This window comes from Mirounga angustirostris, unplaced genomic scaffold (assembly GCF_029215605.1).
Source record: "Mirounga angustirostris isolate CCGP_5_RB_7025 unplaced genomic scaffold, mMirAng1.0.hap1 SCAF_16, whole genome shotgun sequence".
Lineage (NCBI taxonomy): Eukaryota > Metazoa > Chordata > Mammalia > Carnivora > Phocidae > Mirounga > Mirounga angustirostris.
The window spans coordinates 6,669,607-6,695,753 of NW_026991724.1; the positions used below are offsets into that span (position 1 = coordinate 6,669,607).

At 55.1% G+C, this 26,147-nt stretch overlaps 1 protein-coding gene across 5 annotated transcripts in view; it reads right to left on the minus strand.

Moving 5' to 3' along the window:
• Window positions 1-26,147, minus strand: part of CMIP (c-Maf inducing protein) — a 230,341-nt gene that overhangs the window by 17,641 nt on the left and 186,553 nt on the right. For all 5 annotated transcript variants that reach the window (XM_064581017.1, XM_064581015.1, XM_064581016.1 and 2 more), the window contains 5 exons: window positions 23,764-23,826; window positions 21,152-21,232; window positions 15,508-15,611; window positions 14,037-14,141; window positions 7,781-8,134 (listed from right to left, as the gene is read on the minus strand). In XM_064581017.1, the coding sequence (XP_064437087.1) occupies window positions 7,781-8,134; window positions 14,037-14,141; window positions 15,508-15,611; window positions 21,152-21,232; window positions 23,764-23,826 (707 nt within the window). The remainder of the gene's footprint in view (window positions 1-7,780; window positions 8,135-14,036; window positions 14,142-15,507; window positions 15,612-21,151; window positions 21,233-23,763; window positions 23,827-26,147) is intronic.

Here is a 26,147-nt window from a genome sequence, read left to right on the forward strand (position 1 = left end):
TATTTGCAGTTTGGTCAACCCGCCTCATTTATCAGATGCTTCTCCTCCTATGTCCAGATAACAGTGCTTTAACAAAACAGTCCCTTCGAATGACAGTAATAACAATGGGGAGAGTAGAGTAACGGAACAAAACCCAGCAGCTGGGACGGCGACAGCACGTTGTACCCGCGCTGCATGATGCCAAGAGCTTTACCTCTGTTTGCTTACTCTTCACAGTGAAGTAACTAAGCTCGGCCCCACTCAACAGGTGAGGAAACCGAGGCTCCGAGAAGTTAACTGTGCAAGGTAACACAGCTGTGGTGGATGAGAAATCAAATCCAGCCTTGCCCTCGCCTGCTCTGACAGATGGCAGCTGAGGCCTCAGGTGGGACCAGGCACTGAAGGGTCCTGCCCCTACCCCGGCCTGGGATGGACTGTTCGAGAACAGGGACGTTGGCATGAATGACTTGCCAAGCACCCACTGCGTGTCGGGACCGCTGAGACCATGGGATCAGCCCGACCACCACGAATCTGTGTTATAGGTGGGGAGCGGTTCAGTTACTGGCGAGGTGACCGCAGAGCTGCGCCGCAGAGAGAGGTCCCAGGAAGGGAAGCGACAGCTCCTGGAGGCCGCGGCAGAGTCGGCAGGGCTCCCCCACATCCCAGCTTCTGCCAACTGCCCCCGAGGAGGAGCCAGGAGGATCAGGAGCAGGGGAAGGAACGCGTGGGACATGGCAGCACCTCAGCCTGAGGACTGACGGGCCTTTACCAGGCACTAGAACATTCACGTGTGCCCCGCTTAACACTCATAGACACCCCCCGAGGCCCCTAATTCCTACACCCCATTTTGCAGGAGGACAAGGCCCACAGATGTCTCATATTTGTACAAATCACCAGCTAGTACTTTGGATTTGACCTCAGGTGCTTCTGGGGCTGTGACCTCCTCTTGCCCCACCCAGAGCCTAGACCTGGTACAGCCCCTGACCTGGGTTCTCCGATTACTCTGGTTTTGGGGACTGTGCTGGAAAGCGAACCCAGAGGTAGCCGGTTCTCACCGACCGTCCTAAGCCAGCCAGGCACCTCTGCGGCCCCACACACAGCGGTGGGGCCCCTGGAACAGCCCCGCCAACACGGAAGTCTTCCGGGTGCCCAGGTGCGCACATACCTTGCTCACAGCAGCCCGGGGAGGGGCTGCCTCTTATCTCTGCACCTGTCAGGCTGGGCACCAGGCCAGGCAGATGGCTGGTGCCCGGAAGAGGCCTGTTGAGCTGCGGATGCAGCACATGCTAGGGAGAGGCAGCGGGGGTCCGGGGTTCACTCCCAAGTCGAAGGGGATGTTGACAAGTGGAACAGCGTGCGTCCTCAGCTGCGCACTCGGGCGCGCAGTCTGACCTGGATCCTGTCTTGGCTGGGGCAGGAAGCTGGATTCTGGCAGGAGGGGGTATCTGCACCCTTCATCCAATGGCCTGTGTTGGCGCGGGTAGGGCTACAGTCGGACCCCTACTGACATCTGGCACTGCCCACAGGAGGGGCCCCGACGGTGCCTGGATGGCCTGGGCAGAGGAAAGGACCCTGAATCGTGGGCCTGTGGCCCTGGGGCTCCTTTCCATTGAGAATCTGGTGTTTCTCAAGCTTCTTACCACCATGTGCTGGTGCCCCTGTGCACCCCCCACCGCCCCTGCCCTGAGGAGCTTTCTCGACATTTGTCCCTGACTGTTGTCCCAATATGCTGCGTATCTGTTTACGTGCCACACGTCTGTACTTTACACCAAAAGACAATTGAGATCTTCTCATCCCCAGGAACCAGTATGTGCCCCCACCAATAAGGCACTGTTTATATAACCCCCGGGTGACAGCCCTTTCCTGCCCTCCCTCCCTGCAGAGACTCCAGTGAGAAAGTGGCAGCCTTTAGAATCCAGCTCCCACCCTGGAAAAGAATTCCCAGAAGCGTCTGGTGGCTTGAGCTAAGTCCTAACAGTGCCACATGTGGAGGTTTGAGGGGCACTCGTGAGGCCGTGCACTGGGCCCAAACTTGCTCATGGGCTCCTCAGAACTGGCACTCGAGTTACCTGCCTTACAGTTGAGAGTGAGGCCCCACCTGAGTCCGGACAGTTGGGAAGTGGGGAGCTGGGATCCACAGCCGGGTCCTTGGACCCCAGTGCCCAAGGCTGGGCATGAGCTCTCGTGCCAGGTGGCCGGGCCCAGCGAGCCCACAGGCCCATCGGCCTCACAGCAGGATGTGGAGACCCCTTTTGACCCCAAACCTATGTGCTTCTTTTTTTGGGGGGGGGAGTCATTGATTTTTGTGACAAGCTTGTCTTCCCTCTAAACCCCTCCCCACAACCTCCCTCACCTGTCTGATTCATGGTTTCCAGAAAAATCTAAAAGTAACAGGAGCAAACACTATAGACAGAGCTTGTTGGGAGCAGAGGCTCTTCCAAATGCACACATGGATCAGCCCCTGCGTCCCTCTGAGGAACCTGCTGAGCTGGACGCACTTGCCACCCCCATTCTACAGACTTGAAAACCCTCAGGGTAAGGGCTGGCCCAGGGTCGCACCACTGGTAGGAGCTGGGGCTTGAACCCAGGAGCCTGGCTCCCACGTCTGCGGTCCTATTCACTGAACAGCACGACGTCTCGTCTCCTGCTCCCACCTGCACAGAAGTCCACTTCCCTCTATCGAAAAAGGCGCTTACTAGTTTTTCTTTGGCTTTAAAAAAATAAAACATGTTCTATGTAGAAATGCCATTAAATACAGAAAACCCTGAGGATAAATCGCTCCTTATCAGTGGGTATCAGAGGCCACGGAGCCGGGGCCTTCAGGGCAGCAACACAGCCTGGCCTGGGTTCACTCCTGAGCAGAAGGGGACTTCAACGAGCCCATTCCGCACAATGGTGCATGTCGCCTGCACTCCCCGGGCGCTAAGCTCAGTCTCCCCCGCCTCGAGCTCGGCCTCCTGCAGGCTCCATCCTGGCAGCTCACACAGGACTGCGAGTGGGGGACACAGGCACGAAGAGAAAGAGGGCACTGGACCTCCTTCCTGCCTCAGCCAGGCCCGGTTCCGAGTCTGCAGTTAGCTCCTGGCCCTGCTCCAAATGCCCGGGCTGGCCAGTCTGGGGGTGCACAGTAGGCGTGCTGGGCAGAGGCTGGGTGCCCAAGGGCTAGCCAAGCCCAAGGGGTAGGGTGTGGGACACCCGTGGCCAGCAGAGCATCGGCCATGAGCATCCGGAGAGCAGTGCCAGCCTCAGGGCTGGCGGGCCAGACTGGCCTGGGACGGAAGGAAGAACGGCAGCTAGGCGGGGAGAGGCCTGCCCACCCACCCCCCGGGAAGAAGACAGCCAGGCCTGCCCTGCGTTCATGAAGGAAAGGGAGATAAGGCACCTTGAGCATCCCAAAGGCCTCCGATGAGCTGTAGGTGTCAATCACCTAACATTTAGTCCTCACATCAACGGGGCCAGGCTGGCTCTAGGACTCCCCAGACCTCCCAACGAGCTCAGGGCGGCCACCGGAGGTCACAGAGCTAATAAGGGGGAGAGCTGGACTCAGTGAGCACGAGGCCCAGGTCTTCAGCCTCATTCTGCATTCCACGGGTGGTTTAGAAGCCAGATGGCCAAGAACCGCCTTTCTCCTGCTGTGTTGGGTGTGGGTAACACCAGGGACAAGCTGGGCAGGTGAGGAAATGGGGACAGGGTGGTTCCCAGGGCTGGGGCAGCAGCTTTGGCCTGGCCAGACATACAGCGTATGCTTGGTGGAACCGTAAGCCAACCTGACAGCTGCGGCCTGAGCCCAAGCTCGAACCTGTCCCGGGGACAAGATGCTTCCTCCCAGCACACGGTTTCCTCCTGATTCTCAGAACTTCTGCACAATGTGGGGAGAAGGCTGCCCTACCCGCAGAACAGCTGCTGACGCTGAGCCAGAGGGCAGGTGCGCCGTGCGAGCCTTGAGAAGCCCGAAGTCCCCAGCGTACTGGCCGGGGGCAGGCAGGCCTGGCCCTTACAGCCGCATGCACAACAGCACCCACCCCGAACCCCAGCCCTCCCAGGCCACAAGCTGGAGAGCACAAGGCGGTGGCCCCCCGGGGTGGGGGTGTCAGACTCCAGCAATGATCTGGGACCTGGTCCTGGTCCCTCCCATCCAGCCACCCTCCCTCTCTAGCTCTCAGGCTGTTGGGAGCTGTTTCAGCCATTCCTTGTCGGACAGGGTTTCCAAGCCTCCAAACAATCCCCCGCTCCCTGCACCAAGCCTCTGGTGCTCACAGTGGAGCTGTGGCATCTGGCCGGGACAGTTCTTTACTGAGCAGCACTGTCCTGGGTGATGCAGATGCTTGCCTCCTACATTCTAGTCACGCTGCCCAGTCTTTAGGACAACCCCAAGTCTTGTCTGCATTTTCCCCCAAAGGCCCCTGAGGGACGAGGCATCTTCCAGCTCACCTCCAGCCCAACAAGACCTCTTTCAAAACGTGGGTATTTGCAAAAGATCAAGTAGCCAGATTTGAGCTGGTCAGAAGAGTGGATGTGCCCATCACTCCCTCAGGATGGCTGCTCTTTTCTCTTCCTGGACAGAAGCCTGTCCCCTTGCTGGTGGCCTTCCGTGGGCCAGCAGCCTCCCCTACTCCGTCCCACCAAGCAGGCGCTGTCACCATTTTTGTAGTTGGTGCTGCTCAGATGCAGAGGGACTGAGAGCAGGAGATCCGTCTCCACCCCCCGTCCCCCCGGCACCTAGCACAGAGCCAGGCCCAGTGCACGTGTGTGGCAAGTGCTTGATAAAGAAAGCACTTTTCCTAAAGAAATGTGTGAGCTGTGCACAGTTGCCTCGTAGGGCAAGAGGTGGAATCCAAACTCCTAGAGACCCAAACCTGCTCAGTCTTGCTTCCGAGTCCACATTCTTTCCATCGTACCACCCAGCCTGGGCCTCACAGGGTGATGCTGGCCTGCGCTGGGAAAAGTTTTCCTTTTTAAGGGTCTCTGGGGAACTTCTCAGGGCTTATGTTACTTTTCAAAGGTGTCAGATTCCAAGGATGCACCCTTCCCGTGGGAAGGGAACTAATCAGGGGCTGTGGGCTGCGCTGCCCACACTCCCGGGGAGTGGCAGTGCCTGCTCTAAGTGGGGCTCCTTTGGCCCCCACAAGGCCCCCCGTTCCTCTGTTCTTTCCCCTTTACACATAACTCTCACTGGCGAGTGTTCCAGTTGGTAAGAGCAGTGCACTCTCACCAAGAACCGGCACTGGGCCAGCAGTGGAAAGGCCCTACGTCACGATACCCATTGTACAGACAAGAAAACTGAGGCCCAGGAGCCAAAAACGCTGCCCCCAGTTACACAGCAGGCTAAGTGAGATGGCCACACGCCCTCAATCCCCAGACAACGCACGCTTCTTGCGATCTGAGTGTGCACTGAATGCCATATTGGGGCTTTTTCCCTCTCAAACTGCTGCTATTAAATCGAGGATGCATCTCACTCCCAATGGTATCTTAAAATAGAGGGAACACTGTTATAACCACAAAGTGTAGTAACTCCCACTTGCCCAGGTCTGCGCTTGCGAGGCGTCTACGCCGCGCCAGTGCCCAGGGAACGTCCCTCTCACGCTCGTGCCTGGACGCAGCCGTGGCTCAGAGAGGACCACTAACTCGCCCAAGGCCACAAGCCACCCCTGGCATCCACGGCCCTGGACCCAGCAGTCTGGCTCTGAATCTGCTGCTTTTGCCAATGTACCGTCCTTTGGAGCTGCTGGAGTTTGTGGGTCCAACGTGTCTGAGGGCCTCTGGTGGGCCAGCGACGTTTTTAAGCAGGAAGCAAGGCTCGGGAAGAATTTCCCAAGTCCGAATTATGTCCTGAGCCTCTCCCTCCACCCCGAGGTGAAAAAGGCTTCCAGAAGTATAAACCTGCTTTGTGGAGATCCCCCGGGCAGGGGTGAGGTGTTACTCTGGGCAGTGGCCAGGAATGCCTCCTGGCTCCCGGTGGCCAGCCCTGGCCCGGGCACTTGACCCCCCCACCCCACGCCCTGGCAGCAGGCAGGAGGTCTGGAAGCAGACCAGGGAGAACAGAATCCGCATTCGTGAGCATGTTTATGGAGAAGGAAAAAAAAATGTGTGTCAACTGCATGATGAAAGGCAAACCGTCAGTGCTTAGTGAGAAACGTGAGTCAGGGCCCAAGCCAGCAGAAGGCCTGGGAGTTCCAGGGGTTTGTGGAGAACAGCTGGAGGAAGTAAGGGGGCCGCGGCCTGTCCCCTGGAGGGCTGATCGCCACTCCTGGGAGAAAGCGGGGGCTGCCCGCTGCTTTAAAGAAATTGACTTGTGTTCTCAGCAACGCCCTCTGAGCAGAATTTGGAATTTCCTTCGGCAGGTGCAGGGCGTGTGAGGAGGCGGCTCAATGTGGCTGTGCCCTCGGCTGGCCTCTGCTGCCAGAACTGTGGGCGAGGCCGCAGCTGACCCCGGGGAGGCCTCACCCTCCCCTCTCAGGGGCCAAAGCAAGGACAGAGGAAGTGTCTGGGGTTGCTGCACCCCAACTCTCAAGCCACAAGAAGTCGCTGCACGACGTGGGTGCCTAGGGGAGTGTGTGTGTTTGTGCGAGTACGGGTGCACGTATGCACCACAGGCCTCGGCTTTCCAGCATGTGGGACACCCCTAGGCACCTCCCAAGTCCAGGTCAGCCGCTCACCAGGCAGCCGACACGTGCCTCCACCCTGCAGCCCACGAGCGCACTCTGGGCAACCACAGGTTCACGGGAGAGGCAGAGCGGAAGCCGCAGAGCCGGGCAACAAGCGGGACTCGGCGAAGGCCCGGCAACACGGACCTGCCCCAGTAACCAGGCATCGCCCCGCATCGAGGGGCCCTGGTGCCCGGTCGTTAGACAGGCACCTTGCACTGGTTAGAGGGGACCACACGGTCGCGCGCACAATCCCTCTGAAAAGCCCCCCGGCCACCACCGACTGCGCCTGCAAGTGCCAGCTTCTGCACGCCACGCTCCGTCCCTGCCCACTGGGACACAGAGAAAGACACACAGAGCATGCAGGCGACATGACACAGAAACACAGTCACGTGCTGGCTCGTGCGCAGATCCACACACATACACACAGAGAAACACGCACGCGCTCCAAGTTTTGTGCACAAACGCTCAGAGCCACACATGCGCACTCATAGCTGCTCATGCACAAAGCAGCACAAAGCACCCAGACACACTCACACTTGTGCACACACACACACACAGGCACTCAAAACACACACAGGCCCCTTCAGAAAAATGCACATCCACCTCCAAATGCATACACACACACACACACACACACACACACTCAGGCAACACACACGTGTTGTCACAGCTGCACGGAGCCAAAATCGCTTGAACACACACATGCACTCACAAACTCAGAACGGGCCGCCCCCCCCGCAAAATATAAAGTCATTCACACACTCACAGACACACCTGGGCGCCCGTGGGCTCACGGCCATCCTGGCAGCTGGATGCACACACGTACACACACACGCTCCACCTCACGGACACAGCTGTGTACGTCAGGCTCATGCACACGCCCTGCGCATGTGCCCAAATAAGCAGACACGAACACCGACAGCCCTGCGTGCACCCCCACGTGTGCGCGCGCAATCACGCACAGAGCTTATGTTCACAGACATACACACCCTAAACGTGTGCCCGCACGCCCCGCATCTGCGTCCTGGGCACCCAGTCGCGTTTACGCACACCTCACGTGTGCGCGCTTACACACGTGTGCACACATGCCCAGCATGCCCACCGAGTCCCCCTCTCCCGCCCACTGGTGACAGGCCCGCAGAGGGGACACTCACAGCAGCTTGAGGATTTCCACGTAGCAGCCGAGGGTGCGGTCGGCCTGGGGGCCCAGCTCGATGCTCATGGTGCTGCAGGCAGGGCTGACCATGAGGCAGTCGATGAGGTTGGGCTCGCTGTCGTTGCCCGCGCTGGCCGTGAGCGCCGGCTTGGCAGTGCTGGTATGCTCCACCTCCACGTGGATCTCGCTGGAGGCCACGACCACCGACTTGAGCCGCGCCTCGGACAGCGTGGCTTCCTGAGACACCAGGTCCGGGCTGGGGTGCAGAAGGCGCAGAGGTAAGGTGGGCTTCCGGTCGCAGGGCTGCTGGCAGCCGTTCCGGATCTCCTTCAGGCTGGGGGAGTTGTCGCGGCTGCCGGGAGAGCGGAGGGGGCGCGTGAGCAGGGCCGCCCGCACCGGCCTGAGCCGTCACATACCCCGAAGCGGGTGGTGGTGCCGCGAGCCGGTGGTGTCCTATCCCACCCCACGAGGGAGGAAACTGAGGCTCAGGCTGGGAGAGTGGGTTGCTCCAGGTCTCCGGACGGGGCCAGGCGGAGGTGGCGTCCACCTGTCACTGAAGCTCCGGCTCTAATCCCGGCGCAAAGAAGGCGTTTGACACACATTTGATGAATGGGGGAGTGAACGTTAATCTCTACGTGATACCCACGAGGCCGTGGCCGTCACCTCCACCACAAGGCCCTCCCTGGCCATCTATGAGACCTACTAAGTGCCTTCGCTTCTAGTTGCATCCTGGAGTCTAGCTGCCCCTTTTCCCCCCTGGGGGGGTGGCCCAGGCCTCACCTCTACTGCCCCATCCCTGGCCAGGTGAGAAAGCTCAGCATCTACTCTCCACCTGGAAGCCCACTTCAAAGGGATCCCAAACCCCAGAATTCTAGCCTCCTGCAGTCTGCGGGTCCCTCCGGGTCACCCCTGCTCTTGGCTGAACCCCCAGGTACAGCATCTCCAACCACCTGGAGGACGATGCTTGGTAACAGGGGTTTGCTGAGAAAAGGGCTCCACGGCATCCCTGATGTCACATCCGTGTGGGAAATGCTGGGCCAAACACACTGAAATTAGGCCTCTATATCGCAGGACTTGTCAGAGCCTTGAGGCTGGCTAAAGCACCTCCTCACTCAGTGGGCGGCTCATTAGAGTGAAGGCAATCCCAGAAATGGGCTTCCTTTGTTGGTGTTCCGGCGTGGCACAGCACTGAGGGCTATCCCAGGCCTCACAGATATTCTTAGACCTCTCGGGAAGGCCAGTATTACCACCACCATGTTATCAGTGAGCAGACACTCTCAGAGGTCAAATGTCCTACCCTTGATAACATGGCTTATAAGTGGAGGTGGCTGGGATTTGAAATCAGGTCTCTGACTACATAGCCCTGGCTCTTCACCACCACAGTGGTCCTGTGCAGATCCTCCTCCTCCAAGAAGTCCTCCCTGATTTCTTCCACTTGCCACCTTCACACTTCTACCCCTGAACTAGAGCTTTCCACCTCTGGCTGGATACTACTCCCCCTTGCGGGCACTTCTGAACATCCTGAAGCCCAATTTGATTAGAATCTCTGGGTTGGGGTCCAGATACCAGTGACTTTCCGGGCTCCCTGTGTGTGCGGTCAAGGTTGAGTCCGCTGCTCCAAGAGGCTCTGAGCATGACAGCATGATCACAAACAGCTGCTGATCCAGGCCCTCCCTAAATGTGCCACACACGTGCCCTGTGCTTGCAAAGAGATGTACACATTCCTGTGCACAAGGACTGGGTTGAGCACAGATTTCGGGTGCAATGCACCTGGAGGGCCCGAACTTCTCCGGCATGTGCCACAAGCCAGGCCTCAGCTGAGCCCACCAAAGATGTTGAATAAGTACACTTTGAACTTTGCTGGGGAATAACAAAACCCATCAGCTAAAGTCAACGGCTGATGGAAAATTGTGTGTGGTCTGGGGCGAGGTTGGGGCGGGGGTGGGAGTGTAACTATCTCCATGGGTTCAGAGCTAATTTGCTACCCAAATACTCAACACTCCATTTCCCTTTGTTTGCCTCTGCCGGGATTTAGGAGTGGATTTTCAAGGCTGTTTGGCTCAGATCGGGTGATTTTCCAGTGAGCTATGCTAACCTGGGTCAAGTTGTCTGTTCTTCTGTGAGTACATCATGTACCCACTGAGAGCACTGTGGACAGGCCTGGAGGACACGGGGCTTTATCTTCCAGGGACTGACCACCAGGATGGGATGGACTTGAGCCCGGCAAAGGTCCCCCAGCATTGCAGCCCTTACGATGACTTCCTGGAGGAACTAACAGGAAACTACTCTGGGCTCTAAGGGGGCTGCGCTGCTCTGAGCTGGGAGCTGGGACAGGCCTATGCAGGAAGCAGCAGGACCTGCCTCGCCTTCCCCAGGCCTCCACCCTGGGCACCTGGTTGCTATCCGCTCAAGGTCACACTTGCCCCCCTCCAGTCCATCCTCCATGTAGCAGAAGCCAGGGGGGAATCTGGAAACTGACAGCTCATCAAGTTCCGTCCTAGTCTGCTTAAAACCTATCGGTGACCCCTGTGCTCTCAGATTACACAACTGAAACACAGGGCCAGCTCTGCCACTCAAAGCGTGGTCCCCAGGCAGCAGCACCAGCACGCCTGGGAGGCTGGAAGACAAGCAGAGTCTCAGGCCCCGGCCCAGCCCTGCTGAATCGGAATGTGCTCAGCACAGGAAGCTTGAGCTGCTCAGCTGTACTAGCTCCCCACGGCCTGGCCAGGCTGCTGTCCTCCCCAACTCCATCTTCGCTTCTCTTCCCCTCGCTCTGCTCTCACACTGTTTCCCTCCCTTTCTCCCCTGCAGCGGCCTTTATCGAGGAGCAGAGTGCTTGCGGATGCTGCAAAGAACGAGAATTCCTGGGCCCACCCGCGAAATGCCGTGTCCCAGGGATTCTGAAGCAGGTGTTTAAGGAGCAGAGATGGAAAAGGTGACTCATGCCAACTCCATCTGCACCTCTGGGCCTTTGCACGTGCTGTTTCCTCTGCCTAGATCACCTTGTCCTGCTTCTTGCCTTGCCAAGAGCCAGGAGCTCTCAACTTAAATATCACCTCTGTGAAGGATCCCTCCCTCACTTCCCCCCAGAGCAGGAGTTCTCAACTCTGGCCACACACTTGACTTGCCTGGGAAGTTTAAAATGAAAAAAGAACAAGAGCAAAAAAACCCAAAACCAAAACCAAAAAACCAATGCCAGGGCCCTCCCAATTAGATCCGAATTACAGTGGATGGGGCCTGGGCACCCCTTTTCCTCTTAAGATAAAACCAGTTTCATGCTGATGCAACAAGAACTCGCCAGAAAAAAGGAGCCCCGGCTGCAGCATTTGCCAGTGTCCTTGGTGAGAATATGCCCACCACGACTGAACCCAAACTATCAAGGAGCCGTCAGGGACTATGGAATTGGGAAATGACGCGCTTCCCAATGCAACAGGACTCCAGCACACCCCGGACAGTGAAGCGCATCAAACTCAGGTGCCAAGCTTCATAAACTTTTACTTGTGGGACACCCAGCCGCCAGATCAGGATTCCTACACCTCGGCACCACTGACATTTGGGGCCGGATCAGTCTCTGCGGGGGGCTGCCCGGACACGGTAGCGTGCTTAGCAGCATTTCCGACTTCTCCCCGCTGCATGCCAGCAGCACCCCTCCTCCCACCCAGGCTATGGTAACCCAAAAGGTCTCCAGACCTTGCCAAACACCCGCGGGGCTCCGAACTGCGCCCAGCCGAGCGCCACTGACCTAGAGCAAGGTGGGAAACGTTTCTAGGAACCCAGAGGCTTCTCTCATGCCCTTCCAGCTAACGCCCCACCCCAAAGGTGGCCGTCCTTCTGGCCCCCACCACCACACATTCCTTTTGCCTATTCCTGAAATCCCAGGAAAAAGAATCACAACTGTATGTATCTTTTGGGTCTGGCTTCTTTTGCCCAGTTTTGCCTTTGTGAGATTTATTCACTGTTTGTTGCTCTCGTTCATCCGTTCCGTTCCTGCTGTTCTATAGCGTGCCTTTGTGTGGACAGACCCCAGCTGTCCATCCATTCTCCTGTCGTAGGAGTGGAGGCAGATTTTAGTTAGGGGCTGTTACAAAAAACGCTGCTAGAACATTCCTGTACGTGTCTTCTGATGAACGTCCCCAAAGCTATGAGCAGCTGGGTCACAGGGTACATGTGTGCTTAGCTAATGTGCTGATTTTGTGACGGATAGGTTGAAACTCCCTGACACAGACCACGCTCCCTCGCTACTCCTCCATCTCCTGTCGGCTCTGGGAGGGCAAGGGCTCCATCTAACTGGTTCACCTTTGTGCCCTCGGCACCTGGCACATAATGAGCTGTCATCAGACGAGGGCTGAGGGGATGAGAAGGATGAGAGCTGGTTGTTGCTGTCCCCAGGCCCCTGTCTGTGCAACAGTGTGCGCAGTTCCTAATCCTGGTCCCTTCCACCTCTGCCCTTCTCCTGGGGTGGGTGTTGGGAGAGAGATTTCCAGAGTTCTGCTTTTTGCTCCTGAGTCAGGAAAACCTGCTCCAGGGCACTTGGGCAGGGCTTTGAGGACACAGAGGGAAAATTCTGGGAGGTGCTGTTTCCTGCTCCTGCCCCCTCCCAATCCCAGGCCAGGCATCCACCGAGCGGGCCCTGGGAGGGCGACATGAGTCACGGGCCTCGGCAGGAAAGGGAGCCTGAGAATGTGTGACAGTCCGAATGGTTTCCCTGCTTCCTAGGGTGGCCTGAGTTAGAAATGCATGGCGACCGGCTCCGGAGCTGCAATGTGGGAGGCCAAGGGCAAGTGACCGTCCCTGCACACAGGGATGCCGGGATGGTGGTACTAGCCAAGGGCTACCCTTTGACCTGCTGCTGCTTCTTTTTTGTTTCTTTTGCCTTTAATATAACATGCTGTAGGGCACAGAACAAGCACTTATGAATGCCCTGCATGACATCTTCATGTTCTGGCCCCAGGGGTTCTATCACCTCCTTCTGAACAGGGAAATGATTTAAGAATGGAGAGGTCCCGGTTGAATATCAGGACCTAGGGCTACGGACATTGAAAACAGTCATCCTCCCTTCTCGAGTCCTGTCATGAGAAAATATGCCCTTAATGAGCTTTTGTGGCCCCTTCCCCAAGATCTCAAAGTACAGTGTTTGTTTTAGAAGCTTCATTTGTGCAGATTTTCTGTGTGTCAGAATGCTCCACCACCTTCTCTCTAAGGACAGTAGCTCTAGCTACACACACTTTGGTCCCCTGGGAATTGTGCAGTGTAGCACTGGAACAACTGGACAGGAGAGCTACAACAGATGCTACCTGGTCCTGCGCATCACATCCTCTCTAATGACCCCAGAGGTCACTGTACAAAGTTCTACACAGACTAGTGGCAACTGCGTCACTCTGCATCCCAGGAGTGAACCTCAGGAAAGAATGGAAGCTGGTAAGTAACTACCCCAGCGCCATCATCCCTCAGGGGAATGGCTCAGACATGTTCCACACAGTCTCCTGGGGGGGGGGTCCCAGTGGGGAATGTGCAGGTGCCTGCCATGGTCATCAGACCTACTGGCTGTCCTCCCTTCTTGGGTCCCCTCCCAGAGCTTCCTCAGGTTACGTCCCTAATAAGCTGCTTGCCCCCAAACCCTGGAGGACCCAAGGCAGTGACCCTGCCATACCCTTTTCTGGCCACACGCTAGCATATGGTTCCAGTTTCTTGTTTTCGCAGGCTTTCCCCATCTGACTCGATCCTGCGTATCGTAGGCCATCTCCCCCAGTAGCACCGGAAACCGTGCCTGACGCGCACAGGCACTCAAGAAATCCATGCGCACCACGGGCAAAATGAAATTCTGCCGATGGAGACAAGGGAGAAAACCTCCTGCTAGCCCTTGTGCACACGCACGCACACGCACACTCACCCCCCACGCACACCTGCACCTGCATGCACGCACGCTCTCTCTCACACAAGCCCCGATGTGTCACACGCACCAGGTGGTGAGAAATCTTCAGCATCAAACACTTGCTCCTAAAGCCAAGGCAACACAACAGTCTCGCAGTTCCCAGTGTTGATTCACAGTGTTTGCTTTTCCAGTAACATCGCTAGGTTCAGGGCCGGGAATCGGGGAGCGCACGGGCTTGGCAAACACCCTGGGGGCAGTCCCAGCAAACGCCACTCCACCTGCCTGGCTGGCCAAGGTACAAGCCGCCCTCCCCGGTGACTCGGCCCTTCGCAGTCCCCATCCCGAGGTGGTGGCGGGCTCTCCTGGGGGTAGCAGGGCTGACCTGTTGATGAACTCTTCATAGCAGGAGTAGATGGCAGCCAGGCACACGGCCACCAGGTTGGGCAGGACCCGGGGGTGGGGGCAGTGCCCCGTGGGGCCGTGCATGCTGGAAGAGAGCAGAGCACAGGGTGAGCAGGCCGCTGCAGAATCAGCGCCCACGCAGGGAGGCGGGTGGGGGGGGTGGAGCCCTCCTCAGTGGGTTCGGAGAACAACCCAGTTTTCTGATTCACGGAAAGACTTAGCATACGGTAGTCATATATCCCGGGACAGTCATATTTATGCCTGGGGGTTCTGGAATAATAATTCATAATACCACGTTTTAGTCTCAAAAGTGGCCTGCCTTGAAAGAAAAACGATTATGGTCAACCTGGCCCAGCACAGGGCCTGGGACACATTTGCTAAGTCCTCCCTGGACGCCAGCTGTTGTTATTCATTATGGCTATCGCTGTGCCTCAGTTTTCTCATCTGTAAAATGGAGGCCAATACCGCTACTCCAGGGCTGTCTGGAGCCTGGGCATAATATCTGTAACACTCCTGGAAAATCACTGTGGCCACTGATAAGAGAGGCCTAACCTGAAAAAATTTTACAAAACCATAACTGGGTACTTTAAAGGGACCCTGAAGTCACCAGGGCTCCAGCAGAGGGATACTTCCTTGGGATTTAGAAATGCTTTGTGAGTTCTAGGTGAGTATACTTAGGAAACACATAAGCTTCAAAACCAGCTTAAACAGGCTCTTTTGATTTTCTTAAAAAATGAGAAGAGTCATGACAGTGATCGTTGACATCTGCATCGTGCTGACACAGTTCCTAGTGTTTACGGATATTAGCTCACTGAACCTGCGCATTAACCGAATGAAGCAAGTACTATGGTTCTCATTTTCCAGATAAGGAGACAGAGACACAGGAAGAAAATTTTAAAATCAAAGAAAAAGCAAGCCCTCTCCTCCAAAACACCAGAAGTGAGTAAGAACCAGAAGATCTGGTTTCCTCTTGCCCAGGTTTGGGAGGTGGTTGTTCAAATCCTCCCCATGATGAACCTCTGGGACTAGCGGGGCACTATCCCCTGACGCACCCAGCACTCGTAAACCAAAGGTGTGGAAGGTGTGGGACCCATGGAAACAATCCTATTATTTAGAACTGGTACCATTTCCTGAGTGCCTACTGTGTGTCAGGTACTGTGCCAGGGGCTTCCTCATGTATCACCTTATTTAATTATGCAACAACCCCTGTGGACAGTGGAGTAAACAGGACCAGAGAGGTACAGCAACTGGCTCAATGTCACACAGCTTGTAAGCGTCTCAGACCACATGGGGTCAGGAGGACCCAGATGACCCCCTTAGAAGATGAGATGCTTGGGGCCTTTGAATACAAGCAGCTTCTCTCTGGGCATCAGTGGCGTGAGTAGTTCTGGGGTGGAGAGGAGAGTTGGCTGGTAGACAAGGTGGGGAGGGGGTCCAGCTGGGAAACCCACCTTTGAATGAACTTCTTTACCACCTCCATCCCCGCGTTGAGCTCGTTCAAGGCGAGGATGTACTCCTGAGTAAACAGCCTCAGTCGTGGGCACTTCCCAAAGTCCTGCAGAGAGAGCAGAGGGAGAAGCTGGGAGAGGCTGCAGAGGAGGCCAGGATCCCAGAAGGGGCCACGGGACCCTGCTCTGCCCACAGCTGTTGGTGTGGAAGGCAACGGGGAGACACCAGCGACTCCTCTTTCTAGAAAGCACACGTTTTTCACTTCAAGAACCTGGCCTCGTCACACTCTTGCTTACACCCTTCGATGGCTGCCCTGTTTCTTCTCCTGAGCAAGAGGGCAGGAAGGAGGTATAAGAACCAGACATGGTCCCAGGGTGAAGCTGGTTCCCAGTCATGGGCTCCTCAGATGGCTCCCTCCTGCTCTAGGCTGACCCCAGCCACCCACTGGGTTCCAGAAAATACTTAAGGAGCATTTGAGGACTTTGTTCTTTTAGTTGTAGAAAAAGCTACCCTCATATGGCACATGGAATCAAAAAGGCAGATGAGACTGACAAACAAGCTTGAAAAAGGCTGGCTGGACAGGTAATGGTGTGTGTGTGAGAGATGTGGGGTGTGGGAGGGTATGTGTGAGAGACGTAGGGTATGGGAGGTGTGTGTGTGAGAGACGTGGGGTATGGGAGTGTGTGTGTGAGAGACGTGGGGTATGGGAGTGTGTGTGTGAGGGACGTGGGGTGTGGGAGTGTGTGTGTGAGGGACGTGGGGTGTGGGAGGAGGTGTGTGTGTGTGTGTGTGAGAGAGGTGGCGTGTGAGAGTGTGTGTGTGAGAGATGAGTGTGGGAGGAGATATGTGTGTATGTGTGAGAGACATGGGGTGGGGGAGGAGGTGTGTGTGAGAGACGTAGGGTGTGGGAGGAGGTGTGTGAGAGACGTAGGGTGTGGGAGGGGGTGTGTGAGACGTAGGGTGTGGGAGGGGGTGTGTGTGTGTGTGAGAGAGAGAGATTTGGGTTGTGGGAGGAGGTGTGTGTGTGACAGAGACATGCGGTGCGGGAGGAGGTGTGTGAGAGACATAGGGTGTGGGAGGGTATGTGTGAGAGACGTAGGGTATGGGAGGAGATATGTGTGTGTGTGAGAGAGATGTGGGGCGTGGGAGGAGATGTATGTGTGTGTGTGAGAGACATGCAGTGCGGGAGGAGGTGTGTGTGAGAGACGTAGGGTGTGGGAGGGGGTGTGTGTGAGAGACGTAGGGTGTGGGAGGAGGTGTGTGTGAGAGACAGATCATGTATGTGTGTGTGAGGCTTATGGCCTGGGAATGGAGGTGTGTGCCCTGGACAGTGAGTGGCTGGTATGTGTCTGGCGGTCCATGTGAAAGGGGCGCAGGCAGGAGGGAGGAGAGGGTAAATCTGCTCAATGTTAGGGGAAGGTCCCAGCCCCCAGGGGCGAGGACGTTTCCATCCACCGGCTCGGCCTGAGTCCCCGCATCTCACCTCAGCTGATGCCTAACTAAGGGGCACTGAGCAAGGACAGAGGGACTCCTCCCTGCTCCAATGAGTGGCATCATTGGACACCTCTGTTTTCTTCGCTTCCCCAACACAGCACATCAACGGGGCAGGTGACAGAGTTCAGCTGAGTGGAGAGGCACATCTCCTTGGTGGCTGCTGGCTCAGGGACTTGTCAGGAGAGGAGACATGATAGCCAGGAAAGGACCCTATGTCCGTTCCCACATTCACGGGTAGGGGCCTGGAGGGGTGAGGCCTGCTGGGACAGCAGTTCTATTCATGGACTTCTCAACCTGGGGGCTGGGTTGTGAACAGTCAGGAGGGGCGTGAGGTGTGGTGTGTGAGGAGGGTGACCCGCCAGACATCAGGGGGAAGAGTCACATCTCCAAACTCATCTGCCCTCTTCCTGCCCCCACTAAGTGGAACCCATTCAGTAAAAAGCAATTGGATCGGCATTCTCATTTAAGATAAAACAGCGGAGACTTTCTTCACGGCTCTAACTGATTCTGCGGGCCCTCGAGAAAGCTCAGAGGAGAACACGTCCCTCCCAGCCCTCCTGCCTGCTCCCAGAAGCAAGTTTCTAGAGCTGCTTGGTGCTTCTTCACCTGGAGTAAAGAGGCTGAATTATAGTCCTCAAGACAATGAGGGGCCTCATTGCTTCCATTCTCCCTACCAGGCTGATGCTCTTACATAAGGAGGGAGGCAGAAGCCACGGGGAAAGCTCAGCAGGAATATACATGCATGTGTGTGCACAGATCCACACCCACACAAACACACACACTCACATACACAGAGCACTGGGCTAGATAAGGCCCTTGCCTGAAGAAAAACTGAAACTTGATGGTGCTTCCAAACTGAGGAAGACCTCTCAAGTCCTCTAGTGCCCTGGAAAAAGGTGACAGGAAGGCTGTGTGGCCCTCTCGGGGCCTCACTGTCTCTGTTGTGGAGTGAGGGCTGTAACCATGGATCTCTATGCCCCCCTTTCACTTCGAAGGGTTTAGGAGTCCATGAAAACTGCTCTAACTCAACCCTGCTAAAGATAACCGTCCTTATCTTTGCTATTAGATTTCTGGAGAGTCAAGATCATTTTCTTGGAAATGAACATTATGAGATGGGTCTGATGGCCTTTTGACGTGTGGGGGAGGGACATTTTACCTCTTTGGAAAAGCTAAAAATGCTCCTCCTGGAAAGTAGGTGGTCAGATCACCCAGTGGTCCACCAGGGACCACAGCCACTCTTGAGAATACAGTTTAACAAACTGTTTAGAATCTCCAGGAGAACATTCTAGAGGACTGCTTCCATTTGTGTCTAATTTTTATTTCAGTCCTGTGAGTAACACTCTCTGAGACTCTTCTCTAAGATTCAGTGTACTCATCCATGAAATGGGACACGTGATACATTTGCCAAAAGATGCACCCTGAGGATAAGGGAAGCTCTAAAGTCCCAGAACACCTCTGTGGTCTATGATTTCCTCCAGCTCCCAAATGTTCCAGTGCCTCCTTAATGAGAAACGCTGCACGCACAGTGAAGAGAAGCCACTGCTCGTGTGATGCTGACAGTCGTGTAGCTGGTGGCAGGCGAGGCACACCCATTAACCAGTGACTAGACTCCCCACGCCAGCCGAGAGCCCCAGCTCAAAATAGTGCCTCTGGCCCATGGCCGGGAAATAAGCTGTAGGGAGCACGAAATGAGTGACACCAAAGGTCGGCCATGCTTCCTGTGCCTACAGAAGCCACGATCACTGCTTCACACGCTTCTGTCCTTCTGCGGAAGGGACTAATCCCCCTCCCTCCTATCTACAGTTCTCTTCTAACAGAGTTCATGGCATGTAATTAGATGCCAAGAGCAAAGAGCGACACGGAGCTTTATTGTATCCCCAGACGCTGAGGATCACTTGGGGAGCTCTTTAAACGTCAAGTGAGAATTCATGCCTGAAGGTCCCTGATCTCTGCCAGGCCACAACAGATGCTATAAACTGTGGATTTGCCCTGTAGCTGTTCTGAATTTTATCCAGAAAATTATTACATGGTCAACACTCTAGGCCCATAAAACTAACCAAATATAAGGGAGATGTTGTATGGTTAAGCCGTGGGAGGCTGGCCTGAATCTGGACTCTCTTCCCTCGGAAATCAGATGTCCCAAAAGAAGCGTTATTAAACAGCCTATTGATGACCACAGAATATGCAAAAATGTTTCTGTGCCCGAGGAAGCATGGGCCCAGACCGTATACCCTGGGGGTTTGGCTCTGTCATTGGTAAGTTGTGATAGGAAGGTCCTTTGCAAAAGAAACTCTGAAATCTCTGCTCTAGACTCTGAAAGGGTACAGCCCTCACCTCACAGCACCTCCACAGTGATTTTAAAGTGAACAATCAGAAATCTTTTCCTCTCAGAAGCCTGAAGCCAGAGAGTGCCCCTGAAACGATAAAAGCCCAAATTAGGGCACAAATTCACGCTCTCCACCACTACCATGGGGAACTTCTTTGTTAGTCCCGGAGAAAAAACTGGATGGAGTATTCTCCTCTCCACTGTGTTGTGTAAATCAGAAATGTATTTATCTCAAATCAGGGAAGATCTCAGAAATAAGCAGCAATTCAATTATGGTGTGGGACTGCCCAGGGCAGACAGCGGTAAAGAGAACCCATAAGGCGCCGGCACCATTCAATTACGAGTGGCTGCTGGAATGCTGTGTTGAGACAGATTCGGAAGCTCTCTCTGGGCTCGGCAGGAAGAGTGCTGTAATCGATTGATGATGTCTGCCGTGAGTGTGGCTGGGGCATAAGAGGACACGTGTCATACACTTCTGTCCGGATTGGGGCTAGGGCATTGGTGTGGAGACACAGTGGTCTTCACATGCTGAATCTTGACAGGGCAGGGGGGCAGCTGTCGTGGGTACCCCACATCCGACTCAGTGCCCCAACGTGTGCTGAAATTACAGAGATGCCTCCCTATCACCCAGGTGACCTGAGTCCACGTTGGTGGCTGGCTCTGTAGAGCACATTGGAACACTGGCCCTCACGTTCGACGGCTGCTCCTCGACACCCCTCACGAACACTCGGGCTGCTCATCGGTTCCCTGAGTGACCTATGGAGCCTTTCTGGGTCCCAGACACCTCACCTGTGAAAGGGGCTCCCGGGCTTTCATAAGGGTTAAATGACATGTGACATGCTTGAGTGTCACACTGTGTCTGGCTCTCAGAAGGTGCTCAGTAAATATCTATGAGTAGATGTTATTCTCATTCATAGCTGTGGCCCCTGGGGCCAGTGAGTGGACTCTGCTAAGCCTCAGTTTCCCCACGTGCAACATGGAGAAAGCAATGATATTTGCTACTCTCACTGAACTGATAAGAACGCCAAGGGGCCATCATGCACACTGCCAAGCCTATATTCTATTCAGATTGCCTTTGTTTGCCCTGATGTCTTTTTGCAGTTCCAGGATCCCATGCAGGACACCCCGCTACATTTAGTCCTCCTGTCGCCTTAGGCTCCTCTGGGCTGTGACAGTTTCTAGGCTTTTCTTGGTCTTGACGGCCTGGACAGTTTTGAGCAGTGCTGGTCAGGTGTTTTGCGGAATGTCCCTCAACGGGGACCGGACTGATGTTTCTCTCAGGACTAGACGGGGCCTGTGGGTTTAAGAGAAGAAGCCCCGAGAGGTACGGCGCCCTGTTCATCACACCGTCTCAGGGTGCAGGCCCTCACGTGACTGTGGCTGCTGACCGTGACCCACTGGCCGCGGCTGTGACTTTAGGTTTCTCCATCATACGGTCACTCTTCTGCCCTTTTCCATACTGTGCCTCTGGAAGGACACTGTGTGCATGGCCCCACTGAAGATGTAAGGAGCACCACCCCCTCCTTGAGGGTGGAGTGTCTGTAGACATTTGTGACTCTACGCATGGGAAACTCCTCTCTTCTCCCCCAGCCACACATTTTTGTTATTTTTACTGTGAGAAAGATTCTTCCCGTTGCCTTAAGAGAAGAAGATAGAGCCAAGGAGGACAGGCTGCATGAACACCCCAATTTCAACAGAATCCGAACCCCAGTCCCTGGCTGTCAGGCCAGGCCAGCCAACCCTGTTCCCCAAATCTTTGGGGAATGGCGAAAGGCTGGGGAAAAGTGAAAGACTGGCTTTGCAGTCGGGCCGTCAGGGGAACTCACCATGTTATGCTTGAGGATTCTCTGGACCACGGGAGTGAACACTTCGATGACCACCATGGACCGGGGCCGCTCTCTGCAGTGCTGGGGAGACAGAAGGGCACGGTCAGCACCGAGCCTGGCAGGGTCCACAAGCCTGTGGCCTGTGGCTCTTAAAGTCTGAGACTGTGGGGCTCCTGGGTGGCTCCGTCGGTGAAGCGTCTGCCTTCGGCTCAGGTCATGATCCCAGGGTCCTGGGATCAAGCCCCGCATTGGGCTCCCTGCTCGGCGGGAAGCCTGCTTCTCCCTCTCCCTCTGCCTCTCCAGCACATGCTCTCCCTTGCTCTCTCTAATCTCTGAAGATTAAATCAAATCTGTAAAAAGAAATAATAAATAAAGTCTGAGCTTTCATCAGATGGTACAGACAGGGGTCCACTTGGACATGTCCTGATTTACCCCAGCGACACTGTAGCACTGAGGATCAGAGGACATGGTCTAACAGAGAAGTCTCTTGAAAACTGGGTGCAAGAATGCCAGGGGTTTAGTGTCTGGACCCCAGAATCTTGAAAGTTCTGTGGCTTTTCAGTTGTTGGCTTTGATAGGCTGGCAGCAGTCTGCAGGCCATCAAATGCCCCTCTCAGATGTACTTTACTTCATCAGCGTGTTTTGTTTTTCAAACTGAAATTGAAGGCCTACGGGTGGAACAGAGGAAACCCCACCACGCGAACATATTTATAACCTGCCCGGGCCTGAAAGTGCTGAGTTTCTAACCCCTGGATGAGGACCCTGGACGTGGGATATTAGAAATCAGGGCTTTCCTGGGAAATCCAAGATCAATAAAGCTTTCCTCAGATCTTAGGGTTCTGGTTTTGAAATCTGGGAGGCGAGGCTGCCCAGGCATGTCCAGTGTGTCCCAGCGTGGACCCAGGGGGGGCTGCTTCGTTCCCCCTCAAGCTCTCCTCTCTGGGCAGGCCGCCTGGTGGGTGGGGCACTGAGGTTGGGACTCCGACGCCCCGAGGGAAAACAGCCTGAAGGCTCACGGGCCCCCTAGGCTCAGACCCTTCCCTCCAAAGGACAGGGCAGCCTTCTATTTCAGGACCAACTGGAGTTCTATCAGGAAATGCCAAAAAGAATGGTTTCTTCTACATCATGAGTTTTCAAACCAGGAACCCGCAGGTATAATTTACTTTGAACGAAGGTCCACTGTTTTAAAAGAACAAGAGTTTGAAAACCATGGAATCTGGGAGAAACCATACAGCTTGAGAGGAGAACAAGGAACAGATTTGGATGAAATCGGACAAAATATTGAGAGAGGAGATGACCTGCTGTGATAGGTAAGGGAGCAGGATATGAAGCGCTGGGATATGTGACCCCACCCCGCTTGGGGCAGCGCTGGGGTCCAAGAAGGCCCGTGTTCTAGTTGTCTTTAGCCTCACTGAGGCCCAGGGAAGAGGGGGCCTCGATTCAGCACCGAAGCCTGATGCCTGTGCCGACATGCTCTTGCACACACACGGGCACAGACGCAGCCAGACGCTCCCCTGCTTGGCCCAGAAGGCACACACTGCCATGTGCCCGGACACGCACACTGAGAACACACCCGGGTGCTTTGGGCCGGCAGGCTGGGTCCAGCCTCTGCTCTGTGGGTTGCCGGAAAAGGTCTCCTGCTGGAGACACTGGGCCCAAGGGGATAATGCGACCCTGTCTCCATAATCTCTGAAGCTCCTGCCCTCTGACAAACAGAGAGCATGCTCTCTGAGCGGGGTGCAGAGGCAGTAGGGCACGGCAGTCCCCTTCCCTCCAGAAACCACCGGGCCTCCCAGGTGCCTGCTTTGCCAGGCCACGTGCTCATCTCGCTGGTGGACGTAGTCCACGCCCCCCGCCAAGGACAGGATGTGGCTGTGGAAGGAGCCAGGGGGGGAAGGAGCATGAGTGAAGTGAGTCAGCAGGTGCTAGAGCAGAGAGCGCTGGGGTAGCAGCAAACCCTGCGTCTCTCCAAGGACATCAAATCATTACAGTAAAAAAAAAAAAAAAAAATCACAAGCAAAGAACAAAACAGGATTGCCTGCTGGTTCAGCCCCCTGACCGCTGCAGTGTGTTTTCAGAGTGAGGGATGGCTGGTACCCGACATGCCCTGGGCACATTCCGTATAAACCCCCTGCAAGCCTGACTCTGGGTCCAAGGGAGAGGATGGGCTGCTCTGTGGCTCCTCCCGGCTAACCTGGCATCCCCTGTCTGTTTTCCCTGTTCAGGAAAAGCCCCATGGCTGTGTCCCACTGTGGGCCAGCCGGTGCTCAGAGGAGCCGTGGCTAATAATAAACCAGCTCTGACGTCAGGAACCCAGAAAATCTGCTACAAATTTCTCCCAAGACAGCTACCAAGATATTCCAAGGAAAAGCCGGATGCTCCTCGCTGACCCACTGGTTTGGACCCTGGGCCTTGTTTATCACCTGTCTGGCAGAAGACAGCGGTAACTCTAAGAACAGGCTGCCTGACTTGCCTTCTGGCTCTGTCTGGGGCCCTGACCCAGGTCGGGGAAGCCTGGGTTTTCAGCAAATTATGCAAAGCCAACCCCCAGCACGCACACACGGAGGCAGGCTGCCTCCTGCAAATACAGCCCCATTTCAGTCATGCCATACCTTGCAAAAGAATTCACAGAGATCTGGTGGTGGATGGTTGTTTTCCAGCAAAGGAGCAATTGCCTGAAAGATCACAAACAAATGTCAGCTGGAATCTCTAGAAATGAATCCTACTGGGGTCGGGGGGCTCATGGCACCCACTGAGACGCTGACAGAAGCTCGGGGCTGCCCTCCGGGCAAATGCACACCAACAGGGGCTCCGTAACCTGCTGACGTCCATCCACGTCGCCCTCAGTTCAACAGGCCCGGACTACGGGGCAGGACAGGATCGTGGTTCTAAGCCCAGGCACTGGGGGCAGGGTCCTGGGTGCGAGTTCTAGTTCTGGCGCTTACTACAGCCTGTTAGAACAAGCTATTTCCTCTCTCTTAACGCCCGAGTTCCCACCTGGGAAGCGGAGCAGAGAGTCACCAGAAGAACGGGAGGGAAGGTCTGCGGGACGTTTAGCAGGGACCTTGTTCTCAACCCACTGGATGTCAGTCACAAGCCTGAGCCAGTTGTGACAATCAGAAAGCCTCCTGACACGCTTCATTTCATATTAAGGCAGGTTGGAATATCTAACACCCGCTGAGTTCATGTCTCACCAAGGCTTCTTAGGCTAGCTGTACAGTTCTTACTGGTTCCCACTGCCATTTCTCTACAAGGTTCCCATGGCCCGAACGACGTCTGATTCTTGATTTTTCCTCCCCTTTCATAATTTCTGTTTTAATGATTGTGCTAAACTTCAGATCCAAATAAAATATTTGAACAATTGAAAAGAAACGTGTCCAGACATTGCCAAATGCCTCATGGGGGACAAAACTACACTGAATTGAGGACCCTTGGTATAAAGTCTGAAATAGGGCCGGCTCTCCATAAATGTTAGTTACTGGATGGTTAATGCCTATGTGAAGTCCACTCATGTTCCTGTTTGCACACTGAGCACAAGATTAGCAACAAGGAGACCCAGGACCCAGCACCAAGACTGCCAGGCTGGGTGACCCTGAGTGAGCAACTCAACCTCTCTGGGCATCAGTCTTCTAGCCTATAAAATGCGGAGAACTAGAGTGACTAACTCACAGGGTTGCTGGGGGAATTTGGTAAGAGAAAACTGTAGAAGCTTTGGAGTCTCAGCCTCAGGATAAGCCCATTGCCACCATCACAGGGCGGGGTGGGGGGGGGGCTGTCTTGGGCAGTACTGGACACAGCGGCAAGGGGTGGCGATTCTGCCCGACTCCCAGGAGGGCTCTGTGAGGACACGCTCTCCCCATCACTGACTTCCAGGCTCAGACCCTGCCTGTTCAATCTCAGAGGTCTCGGTGGTCTGTTCCCTGCAGTGATGCCTTTGGATATGGGTAGGGACCTCTCAGCAAGGCCTTCCACCAGGCTTGGGACCATCAGGGAAAGGAAGCATCATTGGATGCCAGGAAAAGATGACCTCACTTCTGCGAATGCACCTCTGTGAAGGAGGACGTCAGTGATACTGAGGTTCTGCCGTGGAGCACCACCAACCAGGCTGACCAATGGCCCAGGGTCTTACCTGTCTAGGGCAGCACCATCCAGCACGGTGTAGATCATGTGCAGGGTTGAGCCCCTTCACTCATGTCAGGCCCCTCTTTCTCGAGAATGAGTCAAGGAATAAAGGAGTGGGGAGGATTTAAGTGCCCAGAGTGGGCGTCAGGCGGCGACTCTGTGCTTCCATGCTATTATCTCATTTGATCCTCATGACAACTCGGTGAGGTCAAGCAGGAGCTATTCCCATTTGTACAGATGAAGACACAGAGGGTAGGGGAGGTTACCAGTCCTGCCCTGGTCACAGAATTATGATTATTTTAAAAGGTATGATTAATAAAAAGAGCTTATATTCCGTGGACTCTTTCTATAAGCCTGGTCCTTGGCTGAGCATGTTAGGTGCATTAGCTCACTGAACCTTCCCAGGAACCCTGTAAGAAAGGCACTGTTGCCATACCCATTTCATAGATGAGAAGACTGAGCCTTAATGTGTCATATCAGCTGAAAATGATCGGAATGGCCATCTGGTTAAATAAAAATATTTTAGAGCCAGTAGAAAGTATGCGGTGGGCCAACAGTCCTCAACTAGGGTTGACTCTGCCTCCCAGGGGATGTTGGCACATCTGGAGACATATTTTTGATCATCACGACAGGGAAGGGTTACCGGCATCTAGTGGGTTGAGGCAGGGATGCTGCTCAACATCTACAATGCCCAGGACCGGCCCCCCAGAAGCAATGATTCATCCCCAAATGTCACAGGTACTGAGGCTGGAAACCGTGGGGCACATAGGCACGAAGAGACTTGAAAGCATCCTCAAGACGTGTTACATGAAAGAACCAACGCAGAACAGCCCATCTAGCAACGCATCATCAATGCTGAAAACAAAAAATAAAA